This window comes from Polyergus mexicanus, unplaced genomic scaffold (assembly GCF_030449975.1).
Source record: "Polyergus mexicanus isolate NDT 795.1 unplaced genomic scaffold, iyPolMexi1.0 SCAF_1, whole genome shotgun sequence".
NCBI lineage: Eukaryota > Metazoa > Arthropoda > Insecta > Hymenoptera > Formicidae > Polyergus > Polyergus mexicanus.
The window spans coordinates 897748-915576 of NW_027223321.1; the positions used below are offsets into that span (position 1 = coordinate 897748).

The 17829-nt window shown below is 35.6% G+C and overlaps 4 protein-coding genes across 11 annotated transcripts in view; 1 reads left to right on the top strand and 3 right to left on the bottom strand.

The window, feature by feature from the left end:
* Nucleotides 1-22: 22 nt before the first annotated feature.
* Nucleotides 23-1947, bottom strand: LOC138936904 (SPRY domain-containing protein 7). The gene is made up of 4 exons (XM_070302726.1): nucleotides 1482-1947; nucleotides 741-1018; nucleotides 491-593; nucleotides 23-414 (listed from the first exon to the last, which is right to left on the bottom strand). Exons 1-4 carry the CDS (start codon nucleotides 1582-1584, stop codon nucleotides 317-319), a joined length of 582 nt encoding a protein of 193 aa, XP_070158827.1. The 5' UTR covers nucleotides 1585-1947; the 3' UTR covers nucleotides 23-316.
* Ipo9 (Importin 9) lies at nucleotides 1451-9118 on the top strand. 5 transcript variants are annotated; one of them, XM_070302038.1, is made up of 14 exons: nucleotides 1451-1693; nucleotides 4467-4553; nucleotides 4625-4994; nucleotides 5122-5355; nucleotides 5431-5800; nucleotides 5873-6120; nucleotides 6200-6464; nucleotides 6584-6897; nucleotides 6996-7215; nucleotides 7303-7574; nucleotides 7673-8081; nucleotides 8394-8542; nucleotides 8651-8726; nucleotides 8808-9118. In XM_070302038.1, the coding sequence occupies exons 3-14, from the start codon at nucleotides 4659-4661 to the stop codon at nucleotides 9011-9013; spliced, it is 3099 nt and encodes a 1032-aa protein (XP_070158139.1). In that variant the 5' UTR covers nucleotides 1451-1693; nucleotides 4467-4553; nucleotides 4625-4658; the 3' UTR covers nucleotides 9014-9118. The 5 variants fall into 5 exon arrangements, with proteins under 5 accessions (XP_070158139.1, XP_070157999.1, XP_070158231.1 ...); XM_070301898.1 differs by lacking the exon at nucleotides 1451-1693 and adding an exon at nucleotides 4033-4109; XM_070302130.1 differs by lacking the exon at nucleotides 1451-1693 and adding an exon at nucleotides 4033-4109 and having other exon boundaries at nucleotides 5434-5800.
* Nucleotides 2053-3715, bottom strand: Rpl35a (ribosomal protein L35A). Of its 2 annotated transcripts, none has more exons than XM_070302908.1 (4): nucleotides 3692-3715; nucleotides 2949-3191; nucleotides 2538-2696; nucleotides 2053-2131 (listed from the first exon to the last, which is right to left on the bottom strand). In XM_070302908.1, the coding sequence occupies exons 2-4, from the start codon at nucleotides 3186-3188 to the stop codon at nucleotides 2108-2110; spliced, it is 423 nt and encodes a 140-aa protein (XP_070159009.1). In that variant the 5' UTR covers nucleotides 3189-3191; nucleotides 3692-3715; the 3' UTR covers nucleotides 2053-2107. The 2 variants fall into 2 exon arrangements, with proteins under 2 accessions (XP_070159009.1, XP_070158937.1); XM_070302836.1 differs by having other exon boundaries at nucleotides 3641-3704.
* A 1379-nt stretch (nucleotides 9119-10497) lies between the features above and the next one.
* The window catches only part of Slip1 (SLo interacting protein 1), a 167140-nt gene continuing 159808 nt past the window's right edge, over nucleotides 10498-17829 (bottom strand). For 2 of the 3 annotated variants that reach the window (XM_070302329.1, XM_070302496.1), the window contains exons 2-7: nucleotides 15199-15582; nucleotides 14554-14724; nucleotides 13048-13146; nucleotides 12716-12751; nucleotides 11277-12623; nucleotides 10498-11151 (exon numbers count right to left, since the gene is read on the bottom strand). In XM_070302329.1, the coding sequence (XP_070158430.1) occupies nucleotides 10819-11151; nucleotides 11277-12623; nucleotides 12716-12751; nucleotides 13048-13146; nucleotides 14554-14724; nucleotides 15199-15582 (2370 nt within the window). In that variant the 3' untranslated portion in view covers nucleotides 10498-10818. The remainder of the gene's footprint in view (nucleotides 11152-11276; nucleotides 12624-12715; nucleotides 12752-13047; nucleotides 13147-14553; nucleotides 14725-15198; nucleotides 15583-17829) is intronic. The other variant, XM_070302401.1, reaches the window with a different exon arrangement.

Consider the following 17829-nt stretch of genomic DNA (forward strand, 5'->3'; position numbering starts at 1 on the left):
TCTTCATCCTGTAAAGTAATGGATTGAAAAATAGATTTTGATATAGCATTAGGCAAATTATTTATTCCACGCATCTCGTTTTTTTTAATACATCCACGCATTATTATACAATTATTATGATAAACATTTATACTTTGTGACATTGTTTCTTAATACTATGCCTCCTCCTTTATTTTGAGATTTGTTCTTATTAATTATAATTATTCTTAGCTTAGTTCCAATGATTAATCAAAATCGTGAAATGGACGAACAATTATCAATTTTGACAATACAGTGATTATTATTTTACTTTTATTTCATACTTTTTGTCATTTTGCTAAAGCAACGATTGCTCCAACATTATTTTTTCAAAGCCCATTGGTGGAGCATAGATAAAATTCTCAAGAATTAAATCTAGAATGGCTCCATCATCAACTAAAAGTTAAAATATTATTGACTAAAAGTCAATTGTCACATTATTACTTACTGTTAAAACAATAAATATACCTACCATATAACACTGGATAAACTCGTCCCTTTATATTTGTAACTGGAGCATTCATGGATTCTCCATTTAAATAAAAATTTAACTCTATATGGTCATAGGATACTCCCTAAGAAAAATTGTTAGTAATTCTAAAAAGATTCCGCTTGTAATGTAAATCTTAAAAACTACAAGTACACGTATATATTATTCTTCTGATTTTTTAAATCGATACATTAATTTGTTAAAATTAAAAAAAAAGAGCAATGATACATACAATAATATCCCCTTCCTGTGCAGGATTTTGAATCTTATGGAGTTCTTGCTGGTTATGCCTTATAATACCATCCCAATTGAGCGCCCAACTTTCTGAATCCTTTCCTCCTTCGGCAACATTGAGATCCGTGTCCCTCCTGGCTAATCCAATAGCCCATATACCACCTTGTTGTATTTTTACTTCGAAATAACTTTTACTCTGAACAAGAGGGGCATTTGTTAAGGCACCACCATTTCCGCATATTCTTAGACCATTTTTCACTATTACTACTTCATTTCCTACACAAAAAAAGTATTAAAATTATATATTACAAATTTTCAATCAAACTATCTTTGTCAATCTAAATGTATATATCAAATATGTAAAAGATATACTTAAAGCAGATTTATAGATAGTACAATTATTTAAAAGAGATGCACTAGCTTTTATTAGATACATTTCAGAGGCACCGTTTTATATTTACATAGGATGGAGGATATAAATCAACAAATGCACTAAAAAAGTTGCAATAGATTATTGCATATTAGAATATATCAAAAATGTTTCTAGCGATCGCTTCGCACAAAAACGATAAAATCTGCAGCAATCGATTGTATAATTGATCTTCTATGAAGAATAAATATACAAAAAGTAGTGCGCGTGAATTAGATATGGTATGTTTTCTGATGTTTTTCTAGCGTTACGTCACGTCAATTTTAATTCGAGCGATCTGACACTCGCGTGACGACTGTTGACAGTTACCCATATGAGTCGTGTCTAAGGCGATCGGATTTCGTTCCCGCTTCGGAGCTTGAGTCGCGGCGAAGCCGAGGCCGTCAAAACAGTTCCTCAGACAACAAAACATCGTTCTTGATACCGCTCGGGTTTACTACTCGTTCACAAGTGCAGCAAACGCGACATCGTAACGATGTAACGAGAGGAAAGTCCACTCTCTTTTTTTTGCTTCTCGTTTGGTACGTCTCCCGATATTTCGCTTAATTTTCGTCGAAATCCATCCGTAATAATGCGGTCACAGACTGGCGCAAGCTGGACGTTGCTAGACACCGTTCAAACCTACGCATAAGTAAACCGCACAAAAATGGCTTCCCCTCCGAAAATTTTTGATCAATATAAATTATCTTGACGAGCTTTTATCATGTAGCATATGTTATACTTTATACTTCTTCCTCTTATTCTAGCAATGGATATAAACGAATGACGTAAATTAAAGTTTGAGGTTAGGGTCAGGTTAGGTTTTGTGTCGTAAATCGAGGATGAATAAAATTAAGCACACGCATGCACTTTTAGTTGGCATATTTGAGACAAATACAAATTTCTTTTAGTACCAAAACGGTATTTATTTCCTTATATTATACAAGAGTATGAATTTATATCCGACTGGGATACAGCATCTGTAACATAAAACAATTTGAATTATTTTTGGTAATAAAAATTATTATTTTTATCTAATACTGAGAAATAATAGGTCTATTTTTTCTAGCTGAACTAGCTGCACTATTCAGAGTTTATCTTTCTCCTTCCAATGTGGATAGAAAAAGATAAATTCTGTATTAGTGCAGCCAGATCAGCTATAAAAAAATAGATCTAATATTATATGCGTACAATTGATTATAACAATTATTTATTGAAACGGGATATACAATATATAGAAATTGTATATATGAAATTCATTTATATTTCAACGAAAGATGTGTAAAATTATATATATATGTATATATATATATATATATATATATATATATATATATATATGTATTTGTGTGTATATAGAATTACAAAATATAAATTTTAACTTACAATTCTGATACGATGACCCATAGCCTTGGCTGGTAGATTTCTCTTAAATTTTGCACGTACCGATCCACTTGCTCCATGGGGACGAGTGACTTTGCCCCAGATAGCTCTAACCTTTGTCTTTTTTGTGGTCTTTCCAGGTACTGGAGTCTTGTTTTTAGCCTACAGCAATGTTTATACATATACTATTTATTATAATCTTAATGAGCAGAAATTCCATAATGTGAACTAAATCAATATATATATACATACATACATACATACATATATATATATATATATATAGAGTGCTATATTAAATTTCACGAAAGAAAAAGAATTAAAGATTTTGACTACAAGAATTTTTTTATATGTTCTTGCATATTTCGATTTTTCTTAAATATGGATAAATTTATGCGGAGATAAAGTTTATACCTTATATACATAGACACATCGTTTTCCTACGTAGAAATCAGAGTCTCCTTTAGTACCGGCTCCTTCAATTTTGAGCAATGCGGTATGTTCATGTTGATTGCGCAATCCACGTTTGTAACCGGTGAAAATAGCCTTAGCGTACAGACGTCCGTGCCTCTTGAAGGGCCTCTTCCTCAGAGCCACCGGCGCATCTTCCGCAGCGCTTTCCTTTGTCTTAGGTGTTTTCACTTTGCTTGTCATTTCCTAAAAAAAAATATATATATATATATATAAGATAATGTACAATAAGAATCACAAAAATATTCCTTGAATAAAAAAAAAAAATGGAATTCTACGATTCACGTGTTTATCAAAACGGAATTAACAGAATACTTTGTGGTTATGTACAATCAGTGGATAACGAAAAAAACATTTTGTCAGAAATTATACGAGAATGTCACAAAATTTGCGTTAAAACTCGACATTTTTTCAGATGTATATATAACAATATTAAGTTCATATGATTTATTAAACTATTTACATTTCTATCGTCACACTATGAACGATATATGGAATGCCATATGAAACATGTCGCGGTAATCCGCCGGAATCATTGGAAATTGAGTAACAATATAGGAAATCAAGTAATTGTACGGTAATCTGACATAATGTTTTACAAAGTGTCACTTTTATTTACGAAGAAAATTAATTACGTGAATCAATTTTTATTGTTAATTATGAGATCTTGTCACTGCAAAACGTACCAAACGTATATCATGAACTAAAAGAAACACAAGAAGGAATTGAAAACGGGAGGAAACCTTATGTCCCTCTGCTTGTAGAAAATACAACTAATACTAATAAATAGCTGGTCATGTGATTGTGATACAAGTTTCTTGAGTAGCATTCGAATCTCATATATTTATCTGTCAAAAGTGTCAAAATTACTGTTGAAAATTGGTAGACAAATTAATTAATTAATAGATAAGATCGCTTATTCATCAAGTTCCTAAAATCTCTAGAGTTCCTATTTTCTAAAGATTGGTAGTACGTTTCCATAATCTCGTAGGAGATAACGTATCTCTCGCGAAATGTATGACCAATGGTTATAACCAATTTGTCGCGAGAGAACCGGCTTTTAGAAAATATAGAAAATGTTGAACGTTCATCCGCTCACGACCGGTTCGTAAGTGCGATGGTTATATATCATTTGTACATACGTTCATATGTTCCTATACATATCATAATATTTTTTTCATTTCGTATTTGTAAAAATTGATGTTATATATTTGTATTATATTGATCCGAATAAGAGTGACGGGCTGTATTGCTATACAGAATCCTATCTGCATATTAAATCGACGACAAAGTTCGAAGCGAATGAAAATATAGCTCTTCTTTATCTGCATGTTCTCGAATATGATGAACATGATATTTTAATGCATGTCTAATGAAATAAATATTAATTTTATATCTTTATTTATTCTTTTTATGTCGTTGCTACTCGTTTATATAGATGTGATATAATATTCTGCACAGATATATTACAAGATGTCAGAGCTGTCATAATTAGTATGTAAAAGCAGATACGACGATTAAAATAGAACAGTGACGCCGTAAATTTAGGTAAAATATCATAGGTGATAAATAATTAGATTATGCGGGCATGCATAATTAACTTTGAGAATACTTTGTAGATGCTGGCTAGTGAGATAATTTTTATTTTGCACAATGATCGCCAGCGACATACAAGGTTCCTTGAAGGAAGCTCTGTACGAGACATTAACAGAAATTTTGTCACCGCATTATGAAACCCGCAAAGCTGCGGAACAGAGAATTCAAGCTTTAGAAGTGACAGAGGAGTATGGAATACACTTGACTGAATTTGTCATTGATCCCAATGGGCATTTACCTATTAGACAGTTGGCTTCTGTTTTATTGAAGCAATATGTTGAAACGCATTGGTGTTCATTGGCTGATAAGTTCCGTCCACCAGAGCTTAACAATACTGCTAAAAAGAAGATTAAAGAGTTACTACCTTTAGGGCTTAGAGAATCTATTAGTAAGGTAGTATTTTATTCGAATAATTTATTTAACTAAAAATTTAATTTATTATTTAATTTAATATTACATTATTACATATTGATACAATATTATATATGAATGTAGGTAAACAGGATATTTTTAACTTTAGGTACGAACAGCAGTAGCTTATGCAATATCTGGTATAGCGCATTGGGATTGGCCTGAAAATTGGCCTGCCTTGTTTGATGTTCTTGTCAGCTGTTTAAGAGATGAGAGTGAATATGCTGTTCATGGAGCAATGAGAGTCTTGACAGAATTTAGTCGAGATGTCACAGACACTCAGTTGCCCAACGTGGGACCTATTATTCTTCAAGAGATGTACAGGATATTTCAAAGTGAAAATGTAAATTTGATAGAAAATTGAAATATTTTTTATACAATTTTTTTTCTTTGCATTATCATCTTTGTTTTTCTGCAGCAGTATTCGATTAGAACACGTGGTCGTGCAGTTGAGATTTTCATAACAATTACGACTTTAGCTGCTAATATGGGAATTTATGAAAAAGGATTTACAGAGCAGTATCTACAGCCAATCATTCCTATGTTTTGTGAGAAGTTTGTTGAGTGCCTCAGAGTGCCTAACAGCCCAACTAGTGACAGTGGATTCAAAACAGATATTATTAAAGCCATAAATTGTCTTGTTACAAAGTTGCCCAAATATGTATCACATCTTTTACCTCAAATGCTGCCACCTGTATGGGAAACTTTATGTCAAAGTGCAAAGACTTATCAAGAAACAACAGTCAATGCTGATGAAGACATCAATGATAAAGAAGTTGATTCTGATGGTATGTTATTTTGAAAAATATGATATATTATCAGTGTTATATTTTTTTCCTATAAATACATTTATTTTCTAGGTGAAGTAATCAATTTCAACAGTTTGATTATTGCCATATTCGAATTTGTCCAGACTATCGTGGAGCGCAAGAGATTTATAAATATGCTAGACAATATGTTACCAGAAATAATATATTATCTAATAATATTTATGCAAATAACATTCGACCAGATTCAACAATGGACAGCTAATCCAAATCAATTTGTAGAGGAAGACGAATGTATGTTCGATTATAACGTCCGTATTTCCGCGCAAGAATTTTTAACAGTGAGTAAAAGCATGATGGATGAAATAAAAATGCATTTTCAAAATTATAAAAGTTAATACTTTATTGTTCTCGTTATAGACTCTTATCAATAACTTTGAGGACAAAGCAGTACATGCGCTTTGCGATGTAATTACACGACATATTGAAGCAACAAAGGCACTACAAGCCGGTAACGGCGATGGTAGGAATAGCAACGAAAGTTGGTGGAAATTACGAGAATCCTCCCTTCTGGCATTGAGCTTATCTAAAAATACTGTTGTTGAAAAACAGCAAGCTGGGATGCTGCAATTCGATATTATTAGATTTCTAGACACAGTTGTTTTGGGAATGTTAAATGACTCAGGTGAATAATTACACAGCTGGTAACCTATATTCTATTTATAGCATTTTGTAATCAATATGCAGAAACATTGTAAAAGTTGTGCATATTCTTATATATTTTTTTTTCTTTTTTTCTTTTAGAATCGCCACCGTTACTTCTCGGCCGCTGCTTATGTCTCGGCGGACGATACGCGAAGATAATGCCACCAGAAGTGAGTTCCCGATTTCTGGAAGCGACGGTCAATGGTTTACAGGAAAATCAACTACCTTGTATTCGCATCAGTGCTGTTAAAGCTGTCTATTGGTTTAGCGAAGCATCAACTGAAAAAGATTCCATCGTTAACATAATACGCTGTCATATGCCCAATATATTTCAAGGATTATTCAGTCTAGTTAGTCAACCGAACACGGATATTCTGATCCTAGTCATGGACACATTTCAAATACTAGTCTGGGTAAATGCTCTGACATTCCTCTTTACTATACACACATTTTTATTGACATCCCTTTTTTCTTGTTATTTAAGTTATTTGAATTTTATTTGTGTTTATAGCAACATAAAGAATTTACAGCATCAGTGGAAAACAAGATTTGTCCTTTGACAATTGCAGTGTTTGTAAAGTTTCATAGTGACCCGACCATCCTAGATATATGCCAGAACATATTCAAGGACTTGACGCAGAATCCAAGCTGCATCGAGCCTCTGCAAACTCGTTTAATACCTACGCTTACGAGTATGATGGCGATAACTCATATGAATAAATCAAAGGATGGTACGCTCTTTCTATTGATATGCTCTTTTGTCAAGCCGAATCAATTTGATCGGGCCGTTACCGCTAACTCTTTGTTCTTTTTGTTAGAGGGATCTCGATCCGTCGCGTTGGATGTGCTAAAAGTTCTTGTACAATATTCACCGACGCCTCTGAGTAACGCTTTGATCGAGACCGCTTTCCCGGCTGCTTGTCATTGTGTTCTCAACTCGGAGGATCACGCGACGCTGCAAAACGGCGGAGAACTTATACGCAGCTATTTATCCGTGGCGGCGGAGCAAGTCATCGTGCATCGAGACAGCGAAGGACAAACTGGATTGCAGTACATACTGGAAATAATTGCTCAACTTCTAAATCCACAGGTAATATATTGTCGCCACGGAAATCGCGCTAATTTTATCGGAAGTTAGGTATATTTTTGCTAGATAATTACATATGTGTACACATGGCGGTATTTCAGTCGAGCGAATTTACTGCTACTTTTGTCGGACGTTTGGTCACGACGCTGATTAAAAACGTTGGGAACAATTTGGGCGAAAATCTTGATCTGTTGTTGAAAGCGGTGTTGAGCAAAATGCAAAGCGCCGAAACATTGATCGTTATGCAGAGTCTGTTGATGATTTACGCGCATCTCATAAATACACAATTCGACGCTGTATTGAACTTCCTATCAACTGTGCCAGGTCCGACCGGACAAAGCGCACTCGCATTCGTGCTGACCGAATGGGTTAGCAGGCAGCGTCTGTTTCTCGGTAGATACGATCGCAAAGTCGCGACAGTCGCACTGTGCAAGATCCTGGAATACGGAGTCACTCACGGAGATAGCAGATTGGACGAGATCACGGTTAAGGGGGATATGATTATTTCAGGTTTGTTATCTTTGGAACTATTTTGATTGTACGTGGGTAAATAATTGGTCACGATAATGCGACCAAATCAATTTTCTTGATCGCCGCATACAAAATAAAATAATTAAATTTATTTTTAGTTATTATTCTAAAACGCGATAAATCGATTTTACTGAAAGAAAAAAAAAATATATTCATATATATTTACCCATATTTTACATTCTGATGATTTGCTGCATAATATTGCTGCTACATAGCAAAGTTATCTTGTTCTATGGGATATATATATAATATGTCTTTTACGCGAAATAGTAAGTTAGTTCGGATATGTAGGAATCGAAGACGGTGTGAGGACCAGAAGCAAAGCTGAATCACAGCCTTACGAATGGACTTCGATGCCTGTGCTTGTAAAAATTTTTAAAGTAATAATCAACGAATTGGCAAACGATATTGAAATCCTTAATGCCACTCAAGATACGGAAGTAAGTGACACATCGTTTTCTTTCTGTGTGTCCTTTTTCCTTTATTTTATTTTATTTTTTATTTTCAATTTTACTTTATCAAAATGAAGACATAATTTCGATGCTTAGAACTCTGACGACGAGGATGAGGATGAAGACGATGATGAATTAGTAGAGCCTGGAAATGAGACTGAAAATATGTTACGTAAGCTGCATGTGTGCGAATAATCTATAAGTTTTATAATCATTAATTACAGTAATGTCAATGAATGTGATTCCTTTATAGAATTTGGAGGCGCGGATGAAGATGATGACGATGAAGAAGATCCAGAGTTACTGCGGGATTCTATTTACCATTTGAACCTCGGTCAATATTTGCGCGATTTCCTATTGAATTTCTCCACTCATCATTGCTTCCACATGTATATCCAACACCTGAATGTGCCAGAACAAAAAGTCTTGAATATCATAAATATCAATGCGGTTATGTAATAGGAAAATGGTCGGAACAATTTTTGAATTTCATAATAAACGATCTTTTCTATACTCCTCGACGACGATTCACAATTTTCGTTATTATGAAGTTCGCCAACTATTTCCTTGTACATTATTTAGATAAGATAGAAAACTTAAAAGGTTTGTATGTGCAACACATACAATTACATATTTGCAAATTAATCATTGCAATTTGTCGCCACCATTGCATATATTAATGCTATATTTTATATTTGGGTTTTATTTACATTACACATATTCTTGAAATCATTAAACCGCATCTACATACAAAAGACAGCATACATACGCGCAATCGTTTATATGTAACCTAGATCATATAACATATTTTCTACAATATTATATTATCGTATCTAATATCATTTTTGATGCGCGCATCGCAAATATTATGCAGTGAATTCTCGTCAGAAAGTACGTGATAATCGTTTTTTATCGAAGCATCGCATTTAATTCACACATCCATTAGATTATTCTCTTCTCCATACATGTACATATATATACTTTAAAGTATATATATATATATAGAGTCAGGGCAGTATAGACATTATTAGCAGTATAGGATTCTAATATTTGATTGTTTTTGCAGGAAGAGGGGGGGGAGGAAATATAAAAATAATAATCGCGCGGTTCGATACACATACGAGTTAAATGCATGAGAATAAAACACAGCTTTACATTTATACCCCAGATAGAGATATCTCAGATTTCGATCTTATGTATCTTTCACGCGTTTCATATATTTCGTTCATTATATAGATGCTTTACAAAAATCATGTAAAAATTACGCAAAACAGCGTGTATTTGCTATAATTTGTAAACAGACGAAAAGATCGCCGTCATATATCGTTTCTCTTTAAACGCACCATTCGATGTCCACGAAAATAAGTCAACAACGATGGAATCGACATTAAGGCGATGGTCCTCCGGATATACATTGCCCTGCCGTGATTTTTATATCATATAACGTATAAAGCAAAAAGATAATATTGATGCGTATTGCGACGCGTATTAATATATCGCTTATCATACATATCTACAAATCTATTATTACCGATATCTCTGCGCGTTGAATATTTTTGTCACGTGTATAAAATAATCTACATATATTACGGCGTCGTAAATATTTACAAGATTAGTTATGGCGAACGTGCTTATAAATTTCACACATGTCTACATATAACTTAAGTTTCTTCGCTTTATTACAATGCTTTTTAACATGTCCCTTTCTCCTTCGCATTTTACTTTTATTATAAAATCACAAAAATTATTGAATGTCTCATATACTGCACATCTAGGAAAAAATTAAAAATAAATATTTTCGTCATTTTACAATTAACGTTAAATTATTTTTTATTCGCATTAAGAATGAAAGCCATCACATGCATATATACTTGCTGCATATATATTACAAGAACTGTTGTGTGATCGTCCAACGAAATTTATGCGCTTTAATCTATATGATATTATTCGCGCGCGCGCGCGCGCGCGTGTATGTATCGAACGCGAATAATATCATATAGATTATTCAAACAAATGCTCTATCTTCGAAATCGTCTTTGCGTGATATAGCTGTATTTTCACACGAATTGTATAAAACAGTTGCATAAGTAGTATCAAGTAGATAATTCGGGATGAGTGTTACATGCGGTAAAATATTTCAATATTTTTCTCGTACTATATAAAAGTCATCCGTAAAAATATATATTTACGCGCTATTCCGTATATTTCTGCGCGACGAATGATTGACTTGGAACTAACTAAAGACAGAACGCAACGGAGTTTACTTATACCGTAGTAACCGACAGTAGACCCATTAATTTTCCCCCCGTACCGGGACCCCCTGCTCCCACCCTGTTTCCGTGAACCAACATTTCTTGCACGGTGGTGAAATCGTCCAGGGTCGTCTTTTTACGCGCCATTTTCTTGTGACTAAGTTCCACGATGCTTAACGGCTTCTTCGACGCCTTATCCTCTGTATGTTCGCATATCAGCAGATCGTTGGTTTGTTGCATCTGCTGCTGTTGCTGTTGCAACATCAGTTCTTGCTGTCGCTGCTTGCGTTCGCGCGCGCGTTCTAGCTGCCGTTTGCGCTCCTCCTTGCTCCAATAGCGTCCGACCTAGAATAGTATACAAATAAAAATTACAATAAATCGATTTTAATGCAAAAAAAAACCGAAATATCGAAAAACCAAAAATTGTATGTAGATTATTTGATCAGTATCACAATCGCGGCGATACTTACCTTCATCTCCGACATAGCATCATCCTCCGTGGTGTGACCGGCCCTCTCCTCGCATATCTTGATCGCCCGATTCCGTAGTATCCGATTTCTCACGGGCCTCCTGGCGATGTACCTCGTCCCATCCGCTCTTCTCTTCACCTTCCACTCCATCTGCACCTCGCCCTTGTCCTCTGGCGGTGTCCATGTAGTGGACGTGCACACCTGTTGACTACCGACAAACTGGTATTGCGTTAAATTCGGCGCTTGGAAATTGCCGTGCGACTTAGACTTTCTCGCGCCGCCCGCTGATGTCTCCTTAGACGTCGTAAAATTCTTCCGATTGAGTGCCTGCTTGAACAGCTGCTGCTGCAACATCATCGTCTGTTGCAGATTTGCCACGTTCGTATACATGGTATCGGCTGGCAGCGTATTGGCGTTCATTGACAGCTCGTTACGATCCCTGTGATGATGCGAGGATGACGACGAGCTCTTTCTCACACTCTGATTCTTCGACGATTGTCTAATTATCGCGGACGTTGCGCTCGGCGTCACTGGCATAGGACAATTGCAGCCCAACTTCTGTTGCTGCTGCTGCGGTGTTTTCGGCGGTGGACACAATACTAACGTGCTTTTGTGATGATCTCTCTCGCCCTGTTGAAGCTCTAAGGTTAGAGGATTGCTATGACAGGATTCGCCAGTGTTGTACGCGCTCGAGCTGTCCTTCTCCTCGCCGGAACTGTTACTCTTTGAGGAAGACCACTTTTGGTTTTGTTGTCCTCCGGCAGACAGATGATTCTGTGTTGCGCCACTGCTGTGCTGCACTTGCGTAGTCACATGATTCGATTGCTGCGTCCAATGTTGATGGTGTTCGTACGGCGACGAGTAAATTGGCTCGCTGTCCGACTCTGGTATCGTCTCGTAAATGTGTTCCGTGTCGCTCCACACGTGGCTCGAATAAGCTTCGACGAGCTTCACCGTTGGTAGTGTTGTTGGCGGCGGCGGCGGTCCAGGTTGTTGACTACGTAGCGAAATACCCTCGAGCCTCTTGGAGCAATCTTTCAACGAGTCTTGCATCCACTGCTTGCTACGCTCCTCCGTATGATGCGCCGGCGAAGTCGCATTCTTACCGCTTGACTTTTGCGAGTTTTGTGACGAACACGTGGACGAGGAATTTGTGGAGAAGATGTTGATGGACTGCTGCTGTTGCTGAGTGTGAGAAGGTATGGGTGGAGGCGCTTTCAAGGTGCAGTTGTTTATCTCGGTTTCTTTGGTACGTTCTTCCGTTTGCTGCTGTTGTTGACGAATCAGCTGCTCGATCATGCTGTTCTGATACGCTGGCAGATTTTCAGGTGAAAGCGGCGGCGATCCCTGAAGCGGAATGATTCATGACAAATAGGGATATACGCGATAGCGCGCCAATGCTAAATAGTTTTTTTCTCACTTTACACGATTCAACTTACTTGATGATAGATACGCCTGTCATCATATTCGTCGTCCTAAAATAAAATAAATAAATTATAATTTGTAACACATAAAAAACATACCTTTCATATATTTTTAATTTATGCAATCAATTTATCAATGTTTTAAGAGAGAGCTCTTATGTATTATTTTTTATTTTATATGCATGCATATGTATGCGAAAATTTTCCTAATCAAATATTTGTGTATTATATTTTTTTATTATATTTTTCAAAGTTTGTTTCTTTATTATATAGTTTCGTTTGTTCAATTTATATACATATGATAAATAACTGCAATAAAATAAGAAGAATATAAGATTAAAACGAACTTGATATACACATCGGCTGACGAGAATCGTTACCGCAGTTTTTGTCTCCGCAAACAAGTTCTCGGTCTGCTCCTTATTCGCGACATCCCTGCCGTTGACCTGGAACGAGAGCGAAGAGGTTCCTTTCAATGAATGACGGGCCGCTTCTTGATTTCCGAAATGAGTCACTGTTCTCGCGAGAAATGTACATGCATAATGAAACGACGTATTCTGAATGTAAATCCGGCTTAGAGAAACCCTTCGAAACTCCTCTGACTCGTGAATCGACTCTCAACGCAAATTTCTCATTCCAGAATTTGTATTTGCAATAATAGCGTAGTAAAAATAAAAATAGAAAATTAATTATTTCAATCAAGTGTTTCTTAATTCAAAATTTTAATTTTATCCAATTTGTGATAAAAAAAAAACACACGATTTAATATAATCTCGTCTTTTTAATTAATCAAGGATATGCTCGATTTCCTTCTTTTTCTCCGGCGTTTTCTTAAGAGAAATCGCGTTAAATAGGCAAGGATAATTTTCGATAAGATGTCGAATAATGTCACACTAAACCAGAAACGGGAACACGTTTCGCGAGAGCTCGTCGACAAAGGAATCTAGAGACATACAGACAGACAACGACAAATCCATCATATATATTCATCCACTGTACTCCGTCGTATTTCCCTTCGACTCGAGAGAGAAAGGAAGAGAGAAGGCAAGCACGGTTCGTAATTATAATCTGTTTAATGAGATTTAGAGGCTTATGCAGCTTAGGAGAATCCTCAGCGGAGATAATGAGGCGTCAACAGGAAATTCGCGAACGTCATGGATCCGCCGAGGATCCGTGATGCAAAATTTTGCAATCTCGGCCAACGACGTGATCTTCGAACAGAGGGTTATGCATATGAGCTTGGTGTAAATTCGCTATTATTCGCAGGTAGGCGCTTTATATGCAGTATGTTTGTATTATTGCTCCTCGGGGGATTTTGCACAAGTACTTCCGCGTTTACCTCTCTTAGCCTATTAAATTTATGCGATACATTACATTCTATATTATCCTTAACTTTCCTCACTAAATTTCTCGCGGAGCTTCGTTATATTACACTGTTTTCCACTAATTCAGTTCGAGATAAAATATCACATCCGAACTAATGGGAGATATTTAATTTTCGCCAATTTTAACAATAAAATTGCATCTTCTTCCTGTATTCGCAAACTCTCACAGTTCTTTCCGCTTTTTAGATTCGAGATTTTGTGATTAATTTGACAAAATATCACGGAATTATTTTTATATTCAAATAATAGAAAATTCAAAAAAATAGAAAAATTATCAAATTTTATATATAAGTAAAAAATTTATCTTTCTTTCTCATTATTAACAGTGCAAGCTCTGACGCATATTGTGCGTTATGAGTTTTATAGGTGTCTATATTTTCTCAATTTTGCTCGAATTTTTGGTGAATTGTGTACTTAATGTGATAACATTTCTAGAGAACGGAGAATGAAATTTCTCTCTGAATTTACCCGCAAAATTTGATCTCCTTCTCGCAACCGACCGTCCCGGGCTGCGAGACTTTCAGGAACTATTTCCGAGATATAAACCTCTGTGTCGGCGTCCTCGCTGCCGGAACCGGAGCTATAACACACGGTCAGACCGAGCTTCTCGGCACTTCCGCTTTTCCGCAACGTCACCTCCTTCAACAGCATTTCGTAACGATATTAATGTTCGCTATAGTAGACAATGTTGTGAGGCGAAACTAAATATACTCGTATATTTGCATAAAGTCTTTCTCATTATCAGATATTATCATCATTTAACAAACACATCAGCAAAACGAGATACATTCTTACACATAATCTATAGGTATACATTATAATTTTCATCGTACCTACATATTATCTTCTTTCAAATTTTACAATCTTTTTTCTAATTCTCTTTATTTTTTATTACGTCGAATATTCTCAAGAAAATAACGATATAATAATAAAGATACTTTTTTTTTAAATATCTTTTAAAACAATCAAAATTTATTAATAGAATAAATTCTTCCCATTTGTCACACCCCCTTCAATGCGATGAAGCTTTAAATGAAACTGTTTCGAATATTTTTCTATTGTATTAGAAATAAAATTCCATATAATTATAATTATAATAATGAGGTAGGATACCTCAAAATCGATATCTTGAGTGAGAAAGTCCTCGAAGCTGTCGTTCGCTTGTTCTTCGACTACGAGGGGAACCGGCAACAACTCCTCCTCTTCTATGAGACCAGCCCAGTCCGTTTGGACTGCAGTCGACACCAAAGGACACGCCGTGTCCTTTTTGACATCGTCGTTACACATACGTTCGTCTATCGGGCCCCTCCCGTTCGTCGTTCCCTCGTTCTTATCCTGACATGCGATTCTTTCGTGCTCCTTCGAGGGCGTGTGAGGAACCTGTTGATGCCCGCCTGGTTGTCGTCGAAGAACTTCGACGATAATTGGCTCTTGAGCCGATTGAAAGCAACGCACAGCATCCTCGTGACTAGAGTTTGAAACGTCCTGTCCGTTTACCTAAAAAAAAAGAAAAAGAAAAGTAAAATTGAGATTATTCTCAAATATTCGTAATACGCATTAGAAATATGACAATATGTATCATCGAATATCGAGCGGATGGATGGGTTTTTTCTATCGATGGTCGAGAAAATGTAATGACGGGCGTGGGGGGGATGTCTCGTCTTTCCTCCCTTCTCTCTTCCTGCTTTTAATTAAAATATACTGTTCCCCGAAGGGAACATAGAGACACCTCATCGTTCCTCATAATTGCTTTCTCGCGCTTTAATGTCCAATTAAATAAATAACTCGGTGCGAGACGTCGTCAACGTACGGCGTGGAAAATGCTGACAACAAGAGGGTGGACAGGGGTAGATGAGGATGGCGATGCTGGGGGCGCGAAGACGTCGTCGATCAGAAACATAGGCGGATTAATTAAATGACACGCCTGATGGTCTAAATTAATGCACGTAGGCCGGTAATTAATTTTCAAGAGTAACTCGTGCGACAAGTCTTTCCTTACAATTCGGCAAATTGGTTTCTCTTCTTCTCGAACAGTGTGGCAAGATGATTTTAATCTTCCGACAAATTAGATAAGGCAAAATTGGAGAAAGTAAATCCGGTAAAATTCTAATAAATTAAGCATTAATATCGCCTCATAATTGCTAGCATATTTTTGCTCTTAAATAATTAATCGTAAAAACTGAGAAAAAATATCGATGTCATTCAATATTGTTTAACTCAAGACGACTGTCAATTTAATCAAATCAAATAGAAATTTTTTTTTTCATTGTGCGATATTAGACATTTAATATCTTGTAGAGAGCGATTAATTGTGGATTGATACATATCGGTTTAATGTTCGCGCGATAGATTCTCATTCGTTCGCTCTAAATTACTTTCTGGGAGGAACGGTGTCTCTAATTAAAGGGCTCTAATTAAGATCCACTTGAAAAATGCTGGTTCGACCATCGATCGGATGCGCTGGTCAAGGAAGTTGAGGCGCTTTTGTACTCCGGTGAAAAACCCGTACGATATAACCCTCTATTAACTGTAATTCCTCCCATGGGCACGATCATAACGTCCGATCAAACATTTGCCTTTACCAGAGAAGACCTCCGTGACGCCACGCTTATACCCGGTACCAGGTGGCACTTAATTTCGCACTAAATGCCAGGATTTAAGGATTTGGAACGGGACAGGGCGGCGTAACGAGCCGAGGACCCTCGACGTTTCAATTTGGAGCTTACAAACCGCCAGAGTGTATTTCCTACGCCGGATAATGATAGCCTGGCGGTTTTCTGTAATCGTGAAAAATCTTTTCGAAGAGCTCCATCGTGAGAACTCTATAAAACCCCTAGTCTATATAAATCATTGTAACGTGATAGCATTTAGAAAAGGTAACACGGTGAGGAAAAAATAATGATGGAATTTTTACGTTGCTAAAAAATGATATTATAATCTCTCAATTTGTACAATATATATTTCACATAAATTGAAAATTATTATTATAATTGTGTGATATTTTTATTAAAACTTATATATTATTTTAATTAATATTATATATTATATTATATTTCTATATTGTAGTCTTTCTTGTTCCATTTGAAATTTATAATTTAAAAATTTTTAATTTGTCATTTAAAACATAATATAGCAGTTATAAATCGTTCAATTCTTGATGGAGCGTAAATGGATTTATATACCGAATAGGATAGTCGTTATATTGATGATCGCAAAAAATATCACCAACATGCATTTATTAAATCAGTACTGAAGTATCGCGAATATTTGTTCAGTCGAAACACGTAGTTTCCATTGTTTACGGTCGATCACAAAATGGAATTTCTAACTGCTCGCTTGACTGTTAATTTCCAACGGAGGGTTGAGAGATTCGCAAACATTTACACTTTACCAATCACGATATTGCCAAGTGCTGATGAATTCCTTGCCAATCAAAAGATGGAAAACCATTTAGATTCATTTTATTGGGATAAAAAAAAAACAGACGAGGAAAGTCCAATGTTTATCGCAATTTTCTATTCTATCGATTTATCTATCGATTCTTCTTCTATCGATTAAATATATATTTCTCCGATTGAAATTATATATATAATATATATATATAAAATTAAAAATTTATTTTAAAATTTATTAAAATTTATTATTTAAAATTTAAAATTTATTATTAAATTTTTTGTGCTTAAAAATTTCAAAATACAAAATTGATATTTTATGTATTTTGAAATTAAAGCACAAAAAATTTAA